The sequence below is a fragment of the Astyanax mexicanus genome, chromosome 13 (assembly GCF_023375975.1).
Source record: "Astyanax mexicanus isolate ESR-SI-001 chromosome 13, AstMex3_surface, whole genome shotgun sequence".
NCBI lineage: Eukaryota > Metazoa > Chordata > Actinopteri > Characiformes > Acestrorhamphidae > Astyanax > Astyanax mexicanus.
This window is the reverse complement of record NC_064420.1, coordinates 29,701,779-29,718,550: the sequence shown is the minus strand read 5'-3', so window position 1 is coordinate 29,718,550 and position 16,772 is coordinate 29,701,779. Positions and strand designations below refer to the sequence as shown.

Genomic DNA, 16,772 nt, shown 5'->3' with positions numbered 1-16,772 from the left:
ACAGTAAGAACAATTAAACCCTTCAGGACATACATTCTGGAAACCGAGCTTGTATTTATTGCTAAAGATGACATGGTTCCATTCTATCGCCATCCAGGTTTCCCTAGTATATGGTGTGCTATTTGTCGAAATAACCATCCTGTTTCTCTCAGTCCAATGATGCACCCCGTTTCAAAGTCTGTCAACTGGGCAGTCACCAAGAAGTATACAACTCAAACATAACTCTGGGCCTATTTATAAAGAAGCTGAGAAAGCACTTTTCATGCTCTTTGTAACCATTTCCATATATCTGCCTGAGACATGAAAGCTAGCTCTTTCGCTGCTCAGAGCTTAGTATTATCAGCCTGTATCCTGCGTGGTTACCGTGCTAAAACAAGCTACGTGAGGCGAATCACAAGCTAATATCACCCTGAATGACCGGAATATTAAGGGTTCCTCCGTGTAGCGCTGTCGGGCGGGATTAGCCGCTAACTGCACGGAAACCTGAAAATTTAAGCTTACTCTAGATAAACGGAAGCGCTTTACCCACACAAAAAAACAGTTTTCAGGAGAGAAATCTGTGTAGATTAACATTCAGCACTCGTTTGACTATAAAATAAAATGTTTTTTTTTTTTTTTTAATTTACAGTTTTGTTTACTTAACCCAGAGGCGAGACCAGCTGAATTAGAAGGAAAACATGGCAACACCCCTTTTCCTTACAGGTGTCGCATAATGCACATCATAATCCAGTGCGCCTTATGCATGAAAATAGACCAGAAAATAGATATTTATTAATAGTGTGCCTTTTAACACAGTGTACATTATAGTGCAAAACATACGGTAGATTATCTGTAGTTACTCATAACAAAAACACTTAACTATTTAGTACATCACGGAACTCTGTGTGGGATATAGCCTCTAAATCTGCTCACTGCCGTTCACTCAGTCCCATTTCCATTCCCAAAGTTGCCAGGTATGGACATCAGCAAGCAAACAGTGCGCTGGAGCCATGAAAATAGACAAGGTAGCTATTCTTCTGCTGAACAGGTCATCACTGAGCTTCAGTAAGGTTGCTGACCATAGCTAGGTAATTTACCACCACCTATAAAGTATAAGAAATTGACATTTTTTGACATTGCAAATGTACATATTCACTGATTATCAATAGAATAAGCCACTGTGTATCAATCTGGCAACCTGCATGAGTTTCGCATCTGGGTTTAAGAGAGGGCAGGGGAGAAAACTCTATCCCGTGTTTTGGACTGGACTCCTGTAGCCATTTCACACAATTGCTTGCATTTATTACTGATTGTTCCTTTAACAAAATGAAATAAAATCAAAGTAAATGTCAGAAACACTGCACTACTTTTTTTTTTTTATCTCTCTCGCCAGCTAATGCTCTATTACCTGGGGGCGAGGATCAACAAGTGGGTCTGTTGTGTCCATAGAAACTAAACACTTAAAGAGGAGAAAGAGGTTTTGGCACAGGTCCTTCTGCTATTGTTATTCTCTCTAATTCAGTTTTACAAACAGGAGCAAGAGAAAGAAAGAGAGAGAAAGGGAGGAAAAGAGACAGAGAGAGGGAGAGAGAGGAAGTTTATGGAAATGTCCAGGGAACTCTCGGAGTAGAGGTTAATTTATGTTCCAGTTGTTTAAAAAAAAAAGGCCAGTGGGTCGGGCTGGGGGGGTTACTTTGCAGTAGCCAGCATTAGCGACCCCTGCTCGGCACCAGTGTGGGAAAATCAGAAAATCAGAGTTTAACACACCCTGACTCACAGCTAGCATGCTAATGCTAACAATCAGAAGGGAGCAGGATCTAGAAACACCTTGTAGTGCAGTGCACACTATGACAAGGATAAATGATCTACCCCCCTTAACCCCCCCATGCTCTCTCTCATTCCAGAGGAAGATTGATGGATCTCTAAGTTATCCTTTAAGCCTGTAGTTATCAGCCTTAATGATTTAAAAGCACACATATCAGCTCATTCTCTCACACACCACCACCAGAAGTGATCAAGTGCACATACTGACTGCACACTGTGTGCATTACTCTGTGGCTGACAGAAACATCAAGGCGAAAATTGCAGAGCTTCTCACGCTGAACACTGACCTACTTGCTGTACAGATACAGCTACAGAGCTACTCTAGTTTCACATTTATGTGACAATACACACACACACACGTCCGGATGTTCTCAATCATCTTCAAGACATTTGGTCTTCACAAAGACCTCTACACATGGCCGCAAGCACACACACACACATACACACAGCCCATCACCAAACTCACCTGAGCTCTGGTCTCTGTAGCAGAATCTAGCTTTCTCCTAGCTGCTCTCACTCTCCTTCTCTCTCTCTCTTCATCTCGCTTTCTCTCTCTCTCTCTCTTTGCCTGAGTGAGGTTTTCCTCTTCTACTTAGTGGAGGTGACTAAGCAGCAGCAGCAAGCCTTTGAAAGGCTTTGAACCCACGTGTTGTGTGTGTGTTTGTATGTGTGTGTTGCTGGAGCCACTGCAGTTTCAATTCAGGCAGATTCTCCTTTTACACAACGCATCATCTTCACCATCATCAGTTTGTGTGTCGTGATCTCCTTCTCTGTCTCTTACTCTCTTTCTTTTTTGTCTTTTTCAGCGTTTTCCAGTCTTTCTTTCTTACTTTCTCTCTCTCTTTATCTGTTTGTGTTGGTCTCTTACTCTCTGACAGACTTTCTCTCAGTTTTCAGACTTTCTCAAACTCTCTTTTGGCTTCAGTTTCCCCTCGACCCCCTTGTCACTTTCTTAAATTTCCTTTTCCAACCTTAAATGTTGCAACAGCAGTTACAGGGGCCACTGCATTTAAGGTGGAATGGACAAATTTGAACAAGAAGCTAACGAATAACTAAATTTAGCTTTGTGTCACTGAGGAATAAGGGTAGATAGTAATAAATAAAAGGAGGATTCCAACCACTATCCCTTGTAACTCATTTCCAAGGGAGAGGTGATGCGTGAAAAAGAGGAGTAGGGGTGCCCTAGTCCAGGAGTTGGCAATAGGTGCGACCAGATGTGGCCCGCAGGCATGAAACATCTGGCCTGTGAGATTGTTTGAACTATAATGAATGATAATGAAAAAATAAAAAATAAAATGCTTCTCTGGTGAGCTTTTGTTTACATTCCTCCCATGTCTCTTTGTCGCACTCGGCACGACTTTAGTTTCTGCCCGTTCTTGCTTTTCCACCCTTTCTTGGTCTCCCTATCTCCTTATAAGGGCGATTTTTTCTCAGCCGTGTCTTAATTCACTAGCTAGGGCAGCAGTAGTGTTTAGGATTGCGTCTCTGATGACACAGGTTCGATCCTTTGTGAAGAGCGTTGTGTTTATATATATATTATTTTTTTTCTTTCTTCTTGGGTTTACCTGTTTGAATTGTTCTGCATTTGGGTTCAACAACCCTCTGGGCTGGAGAGCTACTAGTCTGTAGCGCTCCATCCCATTACACATTTTTTTTGTCCCGCCGCGTAATGGCTTGGAAAATATCTGGCCCGTGGCCAAACAAAATTGCCGACCCCTGCCTTAATCCTTCTCACTCACTCGGTCACTCTCTGACAATAACAGTCTTTCCTAGTTTCTCTCAGTCTTACTCTGTCAATCTCATTTTCTCTTTTTTTCTTCCTTAGATTTTTTTTCTGTCTCTTTCAGACAAACTGTTTCTCAATTTTTCTCACATTCTCTCTTGGTCTGTCAGACTCTCTGGCTGTCCCATTTTCTCTCTCTACAGACTCTATTTCAGGCTCTCTCAACCTCTGTTAAGTCTCTCCCAGTCTTTATTACCTCAAAGAATCTCAGATTCTAAGTCTAACTCATTTTTAGTCCCTCTTTCTGCATTTCTTAGTCATTCTTTATCTCTTCCAGACTCTATTTCACACTCTGTTTCTGTCTCTGGAAAGTCTTCCCTGCAGAGTTATTGCAACAAAGGCAGGATGAATCCTTTTTAATATAATTGAATTCAGAAACATTTTTGAATGAGTAGGTGCTGTATAATGATTGTAAGTCTGTATAACAAAATGACAGAAATAACATTTCTAAAATTCTCTCAGAGTCCCATTTTTCTGCATTTCTAAATCTTTTTGTCTCTTTTAGACTCTCAGGCTCTTTTATAGTCTCTCATGCTCTCTTGACCTCTGTTAAGTCTCTTTCAGTCTCTAAAACTTTGTCACATTTTTTCACCTCTCAAAATCTTTCTCAGACAGTCCCAGACACAATTAGCCTCTCAGCCTCTTTCTCAGTCCCTACTGATTTCTCTAACTCATTTTCTCAGTCTCTCAGTCTTAATAGATCTTCATTAGACTCTTTCTTAGCCTTTCTTAGTTCTCCACCGATCTCTTTTATACGTTGTCTCTTTTAGACTCTGTTTCTGTCTCTTGAAAGCCTTCCCTGCATGGTCAGTAGACACAGTTACTGCAACAAAGGCAGGACGAGTCCTTTTCAATATCCTTGATTTCAGAAGAAACTTTGAATGATCAGGTGCTCCAACATCTGTGAGCAAATTATAGGTTTGCATAACAAAATGACAGAAATAACATGTCATGTATCTAATAAGAGAAATTAAGCTTGTTACACCAGTACTTTTTGTCTTTCTCACTTTCTCTTTTATAGACTCTTTTTTTAACTCTCTCATGCCCTCTCTCACGCTCTCTAATCTCTAATCTTGTAAGTAGTTAACAGACGTAATGTGATTAGCTAAAAACACTTATCATTAACAATAATATAAATATTATTACAAATAAAAAGCTACCAAACCTGCGTCATCATCCAATTAGATAAATCATCATCACTAAAAACAATCCGCTAACTCCAATCTTGCCGCAATCACACACCCACGCCCACTTACACCCACAAGCAGATAAATCCAATCATGCTGAAATGGAATACTTGCACCCTGCGAGACAGGAAGCCCTTAGTCAGTCCCTTGCTGCTGTATTGTTTCCACGGCGACCGGATGGAGACCGATGTTTTGCTTTTCCACTAAGACAAACCATACCAGACACACTGGGAATCTGACCCCGAGGCCAATATAAAGCGAGAGAGTGGGAGAGAGAGTGTGTGGATGGACAGCATGATTGAAAGTAAGTACATTTAAAGACTTAAATGTCTAGAAATGAAGTGGTCTACAAACGTTAACATCCAAAGAAAAAAAGCTGAAAGAGTAGAGTCTAATCTGTCATGCCTGACTGACTATACTGCCTGCGTGCTACATGCTACAGTTTATGTCCAAATATTTGTGGACACCTACTCTTATCCACTGCCAACATAACAAAACTCTTATAACCATGGAGCAGGTAAACACTAACCTATTGGCACTAAGCCTAATGCCAGGTATGGGATTAAGGGCTATAAATCCCCAAAGGATTGAGCTGTGCAGCAGTGAAATTATGTTCTTTGAAATGATGGTGCTCTAGGCAATACTTTTGGAATGACTTGAATTTGAGAGTTGGGGTTGAATGAATTGGGGTTGTGATCATTTAACATCTTGCCAATGCTTGTCAATGCTTTCCAATAAATGCAACCAAATCTTAACAGCAATGCTGTTTCCAAAGTCTAGTAGAAAGTTTATTTGGACAGTAGAGACATTTTCTCTCTCTCTCTATAAAACACACACACACACACACACACACACACACATACACACCAGCTCTTTACCTGTGAGGGGGACATGGGAGGTTCCGGAGAGGACAGGCTTGTCTGAGAGGCTCCAATTTTCTCCAGAGAGTCCACTTTCTCGTACGTCCTCTTCTGTCTCCCAGTCATGCCCTCCATTGCTAATGGTGAAATCGGCATTTCACCATGGCTATTACTGCCCTCACGGTACAGTGAGCGTTCGCTGGTCGTGACGTCCTCCCTGGACCCCCGCATCCCACCTGTTCGTGCTCCGCTCCGTAGCGATCCTGGCGGGGATCGAGCAGCACCACTTATAGAGGCTTCCGAGTCCATTTCTGTATCCAGGCTGGCCTTGGACACAGAGCGAGTCACTGCCGCTTTCATCTCTGCCATCAGCTTCTCATTAAGTGCGAGAAGTTCTCCGCTGCCTGCCGATCCAGGGCGGCCTGAGCCAACTGTCCCCGGCCCTGGAGCTCTCCTACGGTTCTTTCTTCGCAGACTAGGCGAAGGTCCAGTGGAGTACCCTGAGTCCTGATAAGTGACTGCAGCTGGACCTGGGTATTCCTGAGAGGCCAAACTGCTCTGCCTGCTGTGCCTGGGCTCTGTAAGTCTCCAAGAATGCTTCTTCTCCAGAGAGATGTCCTTTTTGGTCTGGGCTGGAAGACCTGGCGGAATCTGCGGAGGTATGTCACCGGGATTGGGCAACATAGGATGTTGATTGGAGGCTAAATGAGGCTGAGGTTGAGATTGAGCTTGGATGAGTCTGGAGGAGGAAGGGTCCACATTGACCATGTGCTTGATGCACTCGCGTCCTGCCGGGCTGTAGTCGCCGGCTGAAGGGTTCCGCCTGTGTTTACCGTGTGGGAACTGAAGAAGTTTTGGAGGTTGAGCTAATCTAGGCAAACTATGGGTGGGAGTGGGGATGTAGGGGCTTCGGGTTAAGTGCTGAACCCCTTCCACCTCCATTTCCATCGGTGGTTCATCATAAATTGGGGGATCCATAACTGGTGGCTCATCATAAATAGGTGGGGCTGGTGCAGTAGGTGTGGCTCCATAGGGGGGAGAAGAAGGGCGATGAGCAGCCATGACAGGGTGTTGGGGCGTTGCGCATGAGGTAGAGCCAGCGTTTGGCATTACCAGGCAGAAACTGCCATTGTCTGCCTTCTTGAGGTGGAAGGCTTGCTTGGGGTCTCCAGGAACAGCCATCTTGCCAAAGGAGCCAGCCCAGCTGGACTGGGAGGGAGCATAGGTGGTACTGCTGGAGGGTGGGCTGATGAGGTGATGGGCGCTAGCAGGTGTTGTAGAGTGGTTCCTGCCAGTACTGCTCACTTTCACCAACATGGCTGCCTTGGAGCCTGGGGCAGGCTGCCATCTTTGAGCTGGTTCTCTGAAACCGCAATGAGAGAAGAATATTAAAAATATTAAAAATGATATACACAAATATTAATCTATGGTGAAAACTCACTAGACTCGCTGTCTAAAAAATGTAGAATCACTGTTCAAAACTTTGGACATATAATAATTAATTAATTAATCTATGGATTTAAAAATACCACTGCAAACAGTCAGATTTATTGTTAAAACATTTTGGAATCATAGTTCGAAAGTTTCTAACCATTGTTAGAAAGTTCATAATTGCTATTCAAAACTTTAGAATCACTACTTAAGTTAAAGGTGATATTGCTGTTTGTAATGACCATTCAACAGTTGGGAAAATAAAGTTTGGAATCACCATTAAAATATGTAGAATTATTGCTCAACAATGAAGTGCACTGTCATGAGTTTATACTTTGTTTGAAACTAAGAATATAAAAAAGAAATACTTCTGATATTAATGTTACTAAATAATGCGTTCATAACGATAACACATATGTAAACTCCGTGTAATGATATGTATTTGTAAATGCAAGTTATTTTTCTCTTACTGCTGTGCAGTGACGTATTGGACAACATCTTTTTTATTAAATGAATATGTGCCTTAATCCAAATGTCTCCATATCTAATAGACAGGAATGCATGGCTGAAATGCCAGCCCTGGCACTGGCTCTAACAACACATTCCTCCCTCCCTCTCTCTCTCTCTCTCTCTCTCTCTTTCTCTGTCTCACTCTATCCTCTTAAGTCTCTAGGCTACAGGAACAGGCCAAAGTGAGACACTGTAACTGAACCAACGCTGAAATGGAGTGCAGAGGTGAAGTGCAGAAAAACGTCAAAACAAGTGTGAATAATACTGAACTGTGATTCTGTAGACGGGTTAAGTGTGACCATGCAGTGTATTCACATAGCTGTTCTTTTAGTGGAAATTCCATTACATTCTCTCTTATCAGCAGCTAAAGCTGAGCTGGTGCGTGTTTTGATTAAAGAGTGGGCAACAATACGAAGAACAGACAAGTGCACGCTTTCTCTCCCCCTATCTCCAACCCTCCCTCCCTCCCTCCCTCCCTCCCCTCTTTCTCTATCAAACACACACACACACACACACACACTTACACGTTCACTCACACACTTTCCAAAGTGCTGTTACAGTGCACAGGAGAAACACAACAGGAAAGGCTGTGCAGGGAGTGTGTTCCAGAGAGAGGCGGCGGCCGAGGAGAAAAACAGGATTTCACACACAGCACTGTTCCATACACTTATTACAGCAGTAGTAACACACACACGCACACGTTTACACAACACACATCCACTCAAATCTAAGTACGGTAATCCAGTACAAGAAGATGGTGCAACCACATGCAGACCTCATACCACAAATCCAGATTAGTAAGTGTGTGTGTGACTCTGCTAATCTCACCTCATACAGTTCTAACGGTTTCTTTTCTCCAGCATCAGGCCACCACAAACACACACCACACCTCTACAAAACCACAATTACACAGCCCACCCTACGCGCTTTACGTTAAGCGGCTAAACTCACCATGTACTCAAAAGTCAACACACCCACACACAGAGAGAACTGAAAAAATGTTTAGTACAACATACGTTTACTAAATAAGTCAATGTCAGAAAGTATTGCCAAAAGTATCCGTTTGCCTGCCTTGTGTTTGGTGAGCTATATAGCTCTGGAAAAAAATAGAGAGCACTTAAAAATATTGATATTCTTTGATTTTACCAAATTGAAAACCTCTGGAATATAATCAAGAGGAAGATGGATGATCACAAGCCATCAAACCAAGTTGAACTGCTTGAATTTCTGCACCAGGACTGGCATAAAGTTATCCAAAAGCAGCGTGTAAGACTGGAGGAAGAGAACATGCCAATATGCATGAAATCTGTGATTACAAACCAAGGTTATTCCACCAAATATTGATTTCTGAACTTATGAATTTCTAAAACATTATGAATATGAACTTGTTTTCTTTGTATTATTTGAGGTTTGAAAGCCTATAAATAGAAAAATCTGTGAAACTGATTCAGAAACTGAAGTGGTCTCGTAATTTTTTTTCCAGAGCTGTATATTTTTTGTTCATTGAAACCCATTCCATGAAGCTTTCTATGCTCTACCATTCTTGAGCTATTCTGACGGCCACATACAGTTTTTTTATACACCTGTGGCCTTGGAAGTGATTAGAACCTGAGTTTAATTATTTTGATGGGTAAGCGAATACTTGCATCAACATTATAACATTACCAACTCAGAAAGTACCTACTTAAAAAGCACCAATTCAACAACAACACAGTCACAGTGCCAATTCAACAAGTACCAATTCATTAAGCACATAGTAAACAAGTACAAACTCTAAGTACCAACTCAGCATCTCTAATGGCAGTTTCAATAGCTCAGTACCAATTCAACAAGTGCCAACTCAATGTATTAGCTCAACAACTATGAACTCAATGTACCAATTTAAAACATATTAGTTGGAATTTAATCTCTGCTTTAAGCATATCTGTGCAGTAAAGACACACACACACACCAGTGAGTACACTCAGAAGGCACATTACAGATATCGAAAATATTTTTCAATATCATAAACAATATTATACTGAAATATTGGGACATATCACCCACCCTTAATTATTACATCAGGATTCTTCTTTTTTGCTGTTTTTAGGAAAAGAAACATTCACACTGTTCTCATTTCTCATTATATATTTCATAGAGACAGATTATATCTGTCCAGTTTCATTCAGTATACTTTAATCCTGGATATATGGAGATATTTGGAGTGGATTATTAGTATTGTGCAGTAGTGACATTTTTTTAATATATTTTTTTAATTCAGTGTTTTTGTCATATCGCCAAGAGTATCGTTACTGTGAAAATACCATGAAATATTGTGATATTATTTTAGGGCCATATCGCCCACCCCTAGTGCCAACTCAGTAAGTATCAATTCATTAAGCACCTAATGACCAACTAAAAAAAGTACCAACTTGACAAGAACCCATTCAACAAGTACCAACTTATTAACTGTTAGTTCACCAAGAACTAACCTACAAAATATAAATCCAATGACTATCAACTTAAACTAGCTAATCAACAAGTTATGATTCAATAAAAATCAACTTAAGAAGAACCAATTCAACAGCTATGAACCCAAAGAATCAGTTTTCATACATAAAACACAGATATCCTGTTAAAAGCATTTTACTCTTTTAAATCTAACAAACATAGTATATAATTAAATGACACCATCACCTGTTTAACAAACCACATGGATCATGCCTTCACACACACTTTAAACATGTGCATACTAAAAACATGTGTGGATGAGAGTGCATATAAGTCATTGCACACACACTTACCCCTGGTGTTCCCACAGCACTTGGGACAGAGCTTGGCCTGGCTGAGTTGCAGTGTGCCCCGTGCTGGCGTGAGAAATGCCCGCAAGTCAGTCCAACAGAGAAAAACAGAAGAAAAAAGAGCTAAAGTGGCCAGCCGTCTTGCTAAACGCGTCTATTTTTAACTCACACAGCTCCCACTGTGTTCGCTCTGTTTAAATAGTCCAGTGTTAATTTCTACTCTCACTGTGATACTCTTCAATTACCTAGTGCTAAAGAAAAAGAGAGTGAGACAGAGAGAGAGAGAGAGAGAGAGAGAGAGAAAGAAGGAGGGAGGAAAGGGAGAGAGGAAGGGAGGGAGGGGGCAAGGCTGCAGTCTTGGCCCTCCTTCTGTTTAACGGTAGCAGACACACAGACACACACACTCACACACTACGTATACGAACACATTTGCCAAGATATAGAGTCATTATTATGTTCATGTGTGTTATACAACAATTTAACTACCTATATAAAATACTATATATTCCCCACATTTATTATATATATATATATATATATATATATATATATATATATATAGATAGATAGATAGATAGATAGATAGATAGATATTACATAAATCAAAGTCCAGATAAATCATTTTCTAACTCTAAAATTGGTCCCAAATCAATTATACACTAAATATTTTTGTCTGTAAGCTAAAACGTTAACAAAAGCTAGATAAATTGCGAGGCAAAAAACGCTATTTATCTTAATTTACCTACAAATCCTACAAAAAATAGCTATAGGCTACAGTTTGGTGGTAGAACAGCTAGCTCAGTTTTTTAGATAAGAAGCTAACCAGCTACACTTGTTAGTCAAAAACCATTTAGCTCAGATAATCAGTAAATTATTTAGCTGGCTAAAAGTTTTGGACAAAAGCTAGTTAGCTCAGTTTATTAGCTATAAATCTTTTGTTTGTTAAATATTTATACATTAATAAAAAAAATTGCTGAACAGTTTGGCTAAAAGCTAGTTAGCTCAGTTTATTAACTATAAAACTGGCTACACAGTAAGTTTACAGCTATTTGGTTTATTAACTAGCTAACAAGCTAATTAGTTAAACAGTTTGGTCATAGTAATTTTATTAGCTAAGAAATGTTTCTGCTACTCTGCTAGTCAATATTTAATTAAGCTAATTTTCTTAGCTAGAAACAACTTAGCAAAACAGTTTGTTCATAAACCAGTTAGAAAGGTTCTCAGCCACACAGCTCGTCAAAACATATTTAACTTCATTTCTTAGCTAGAAACAAATAAGCTAAACAGTTTGGTCATAAGCCAATGAGCTTATTTTATTAGCTTAGAAATGTTTCAGCTACACAGCTAGTCAAAACTTATTTAGCCTATTTTGTTAGCTAAAAAACTAATTAGTGAAACAATTTGGTCATAGGCCAGTTAGCTTATTTTATTAGCTGGGAAACATTTCACTTAGTTAGCTCAGTTTATTAACTATAAAACCGGCTACACAGCTATTTATAGCTATTTGGTTTATTAACTAGCTAACAAGCTAATTAGTTAAACAGTTTGGTCATAAGCCAGTTAGCTCATTTTATTAGCTAAGAAATGTTGAGCTACTCTGCTAGTCAACTTTTTATTTGGCTAATTTTCTTAGCTAGAAACAACTTAGCAAAACAGTTTGGTCCATAGACTGTATATAAAGATGGACGCCGTGTCGCCGTTCCCATTCATTCAATGAAAATGAAGCCAAAATCTTCCGCCATTTTGGCGATTCAGAGACCAGAGTCTGCGCAGTAGAGACCAGAGGAGGGAGAAAGGCTGTGGAGAGACGCCTACTCATTTAAATAACCCCGCCCCTGAGGGCTGCCTCGCGGTCACAGACTGCAGAGCGGGGCGGAGCGGAGCTGACGGTCTGTTATTGGTCCCGCCCATAACCAGCCCTTTTACCATAACCACACCTTTTTTGAATAGAGCCGAATAAAGTTTTAAAAACCGAATTCTGTGGGGATATAAAAATTTGACAATATAAGCAGAGGTTACACTAGCTGTTGCATTTAAATAATGGAGGTAGAATTACAGTATATTAGAAAAAAACGTCATTGAAAGTTGTCTGTTTTGCCATTGAAACCTATGGGGATGGGTGGAGTTACACAGCTTTCTGCAGCCGAACAGCAGGGGGCGCCCGACCTGTGGTGGCTTCACTTTTAAGAGACGATGCTCTGTCCAGCTATATACAGTCTATGGTTTGGTCATAAGCCAGTTAGAAAGGTTCTCAGCTACACAGCTCATCAAAATGTATTTAACTCCTTTTCTTAGCTATAAACAAATTAGCTAAAAAGTTTGGTCATAAGACAGTTAGCTTATTTTATTAGCTTAGAAACGTTTCAGCTACACAGCTAGTCAAAACTTATTTAGCCCATTTTGTTAGCTAGAAACAAATTAGCACAACAATTTGGTCATACTAAGCAAAACAGTTTGGTCATAAGCCAGTTAGAAAGGTTCTCAGCTACACAGCTCGTCAAAACGTATTTAACTCATTTTTAAACAGTTTGGTCATAAGCCAATTAGCTTATTTTATTAGCTTTGAAACGTTTCAGCTACACAGTTAGTCAAAACTTATTTAGCCCATTTTGTTAGCTAGAAACAAATTAGCGAAACAGTTTGGTCATAAGCCAGTTAGCTTATTTTATTAGCATCGAAACGTTTCAGCTACACAGGTAGTTAAAGAAAAAACAAATGAGGGTTTGTAGTTAACTCAGTTCATTAGCTAGCTAAGAAATAAGTCTGCTTAAACTATTTTGCTTAGCTATTAGTTAAGAAACTTTTGGGTAAACATGTTGGTTAAAGGTTAGTTAGCTCAAAGTGATAGATAAGAAGCTAATTACTCAAATTAAACAGTTTATTGGCTCAGTTTATTAGCTAAGAAGCGTATAAGTGAAACGCTTAATTTTACTATTTGTTAGTTGTAAGTTGTAGTTGATGTGTGGGTTAATCTACAGTCTAGTTATGCCTGTTTTTACAATCATGACATAAAATGAACAAAAATAAGTACACACACTCACAGAGAGAGAGAGAAAGAGAGAGGGAGAGAGAGAGAGAGAAAGAGACATACTTGACCTTGTATTGCCACTCCTCTGGACTGTCCCAGCATTCTCTCTTTCTAATGCATGAGAAACTTCAGTCCCAAAGAGGCACTCATCCAACTTCTCTATCTCCCTCTCTATCTCTCCCTCTCTGTCGGTCTCTCATCTTTTACCACTTCACTACACCCAGCTCTTCAGGAAAGACCATCATTCCCGCCTCACTCCATCCCTCTCTCTTTTCCTCCTTCTCATTTTGTCTCACTTTCAAGTCTAAAAACATCCCCCTTTCAAACCCAATTGTTTGCTTTAAGGGTCTCTCCATCTCTCTCACCCTTCTGACTAACCCGCTCACTCTTTCACACACAATGCCTATTTTGTCCTAATAGCTTTTAAAAGTCTCTCGCTCACTTTCTCTCTCTCTCGCTCTCCAAATTGTGGTCAGTCTCCACCCATTGTGCCTCCTATCTCACGGCTCCAAATGTCAACAATCTTTTCATAGTGGGGAGTAAATATGGAGTCCACAGGCCGTAAACAAGCTAAATACAAAAGCTGGAAGATTAGAAAGCCCTGAAAAACAGAGACACACACACACACACTCTCTTTCTCTCTGTGAGTATATGTGACAGATAAGTATGAAAACTTTCTAGTGTGTGTGGCCTCGACCATAGTGAGTTTTTATACTTGTGTGTTGGTGTGTCTGCTATATATATATATATATATATATATATATATATATATATATATATATATATATATATATACATTATACACTGTATAATGTGGGGCTGAATGGGGTTGGTGATATGGTTTTAGAAAAATATCACAATATTTCATGGAATTTTCGCGATGCCGATACTCTTGGTGATATGAAAAAAAAACCCACTGAAAAAACACTGAATTAACAAAATGATTTCAAGAATACACTACTGCAACAAAATAAAAAATGATACTAATAATACACTTCAAATATCTCAATATATCCAGGATTAAATTAAAATGAATGATACTGGACAGATTTAACCAGTCTCTAGTAAATATATATTGGGAAATGAGAACAGTGCAAATTTTTCTTTTGCTCTTGATATTTAAAAATGTTGGGTATATTATTGCGTATGATACAATATGGCACACCCCTAGTGCTTAGTCGACCGAGCACAGTTAGGGTAGGGTAAATGTAGGCAACAGCAAAGAAGCACAGGCATGGAAGCAATGCTCTGTGAGATTTGATGTTAAAAACTTGCATTTCACAGCTGTTTTACTGAAGGTTAAATAAGTGAAGGCTGATCTCTGACCTTGTATCCATGCTGATCATTGTTTAGTTGAGTCCAATTGCAATACTTTTTTTAATTTAATTAATGTATTTAATAGAATACTAGATTAGAAACCTTAACATCGATAGAAATAGCGATAATCAATACCAAATGATAAATCTTCAAGCATAATGTTTACATTTCTGTATTTATTTATTCAATAACACAGCAGTTGTAATGGTACACACTCACAGACTCCCACAGACTTTCTCATACACACAGACTCTCGCACACTCTTACACAAACATACACAGCCAGGCGTGAATGTGCCTTGGAGAGTGTTTGGAGTGTGTTGACTGCATCTGTGTGTTTGCAGCATGGGGGCTCAGGGGGGGCTGCTGGGGAAATCGGGGCTCGGGGTCTGAGTGCTGAGTCGGGATGTCCTGAGGGAGAGGCTGATGGAAAAGTTCAAAGGGGGGGTTTTTGAGGAATAAACAGGAAATAGCAGCAGAGCAACCCAATCATCAGTTGCTTTATGACTGATGGAGAGTTAATGCAGAGAAAAAACACAAACACACACACATACTCAAACACAAACACAGTGTGTATTGGCGCTTCATCTCCCTTTCTGAGTGCCAGGAAGTAAGCTCTGGATTTAAAACGGCTAAAATGTACTTGATTCAATGAGTAAATATGATGCAAAAATGGCAAATGCGCTATCATATGATTAATCAAAGGCAGAATTGGCAAACATTAGTAAGCAGTCCTTCTTATCTAGCATTATTTCAAGAACAGGAAATAGCATATCGTCGCTGTCCTATGAAAAACACTTATCTCCATTTTTGTTTACTACATAATTTCAACAGACAAACTGTCCCTTACACTGTGCCAAAATTTCTTGATGAACAGACCAATAGAAACTCTTCAAAATGACCTGAAATAAACTTTTTTTTACATTGACTTCCATTGAAATTGAAGAAGGTTTTTTCCCTCTCCTGTAAAGTTGCTGTTTTGGAGATAAGTGCTTTTCATTGGACAGCGACGATATGCATATTCAGAAATCAAGTTTGAATTTTATGCGTGGTAGTAAGAGCGCTTATGTTGTTTGAGCAAGCTGTCGAGCTGCACAGCAACACGTTTCACATTGGTGCCAGCAAAAAATCTGCCTAAAACTATTATACCAAACAAAAACACAAGCAATATTATCTTAAAACAAGTTCAAAATTATGCTGATGCTGCTAAAAAATATCATCTTATATATCATTTCCACTTTGGGCCATGAGGGGGAGCTCAAAGCATGTTTTGTATTTACAGCAGTGTTGTAAAAGTAAATTACTCTATATTATTAGCTGTAGGAGGAGCCAAGAAGCATAAATACAAATTTTAGTTTGCTTTAACAGACATTTTTATATTATTTGATGTATTAAAAAAAACAAAACTATAAATCCATCTATTCTTTGCTTTACCACTTGCTGTGTCTCTGATTGCTTTGATGTTATTGCATCAGATTTTTTTGTATAATGTTTAAAATTGGCCACAAAAATTTGTTTTAGGTAGCGAAAAAACAATAGAACTGATTGAACAATGAAAAAAGAGGTGTATTTGTGTCCTTTGAGTCCTGTTCCATTTCAAATATAAGTATTGGTAAAAACAAAGCATTAATACTCATAAGATCATAGTCACTTATGCATGTAAAAACAAATAAATGCCACAAAAAAATACAGAGTTTGCCCTTCAACCAAAGTGGAATTGGTTTCAAACTTGTTTGCACAATTAATTCTAAAAAAAATGTATCACATTTTTTAAAAAAAAACAAATTTATTTTTGGGGGGGGAACTAAAAAGTTTGCTGTTAGCTGGAGGTAATCAACCAATCTTAAAAAGTAAGAATTTGTCTTGAGTGGTGGCAGCTCAAATAGTTTGTAGTGGCTTACTGTTCATTTGTTGTACTTTGTGCCAAGCTTTCCATTAAAGACACATGCTTGATTCCAATCAAAACAGGTGCAAATGTGGGCCAGTTTACTGAATAGCATCCATGTCCACAGAATGCTGAATGGATTGCACTATAATTATCTTGTTTAAATAAAGCTTCATAATGGAGCTTGAA

At 39.3% G+C, this 16,772-nt stretch overlaps 1 protein-coding gene across 2 annotated transcripts in view; it reads right to left on the bottom strand.

Moving 5' to 3' along the window:
• arhgap46b (Rho GTPase activating protein 46b) overlaps positions 1-16,772 on the bottom strand; it is a 126,198-nt gene that overhangs the window by 31,077 nt on the left and 78,349 nt on the right. Inside the window, exons 1-2 of one of the 2 annotated variants that reach the window (XM_007250755.4) lie at positions 10,358-10,843; positions 5,652-6,996 (exon numbers count right to left, since the gene is read on the bottom strand). In XM_007250755.4, coding sequence (XP_007250817.3) covers positions 5,652-6,950 — 1,299 coding nt within the window. In that variant the 5' untranslated portion in view covers positions 6,951-6,996; positions 10,358-10,843. Of the gene's footprint in view, positions 1-5,651; positions 6,997-10,357; positions 10,844-16,772 lie in introns of those variants that run through there. The other variant, XM_007250754.4, reaches the window with a different exon arrangement.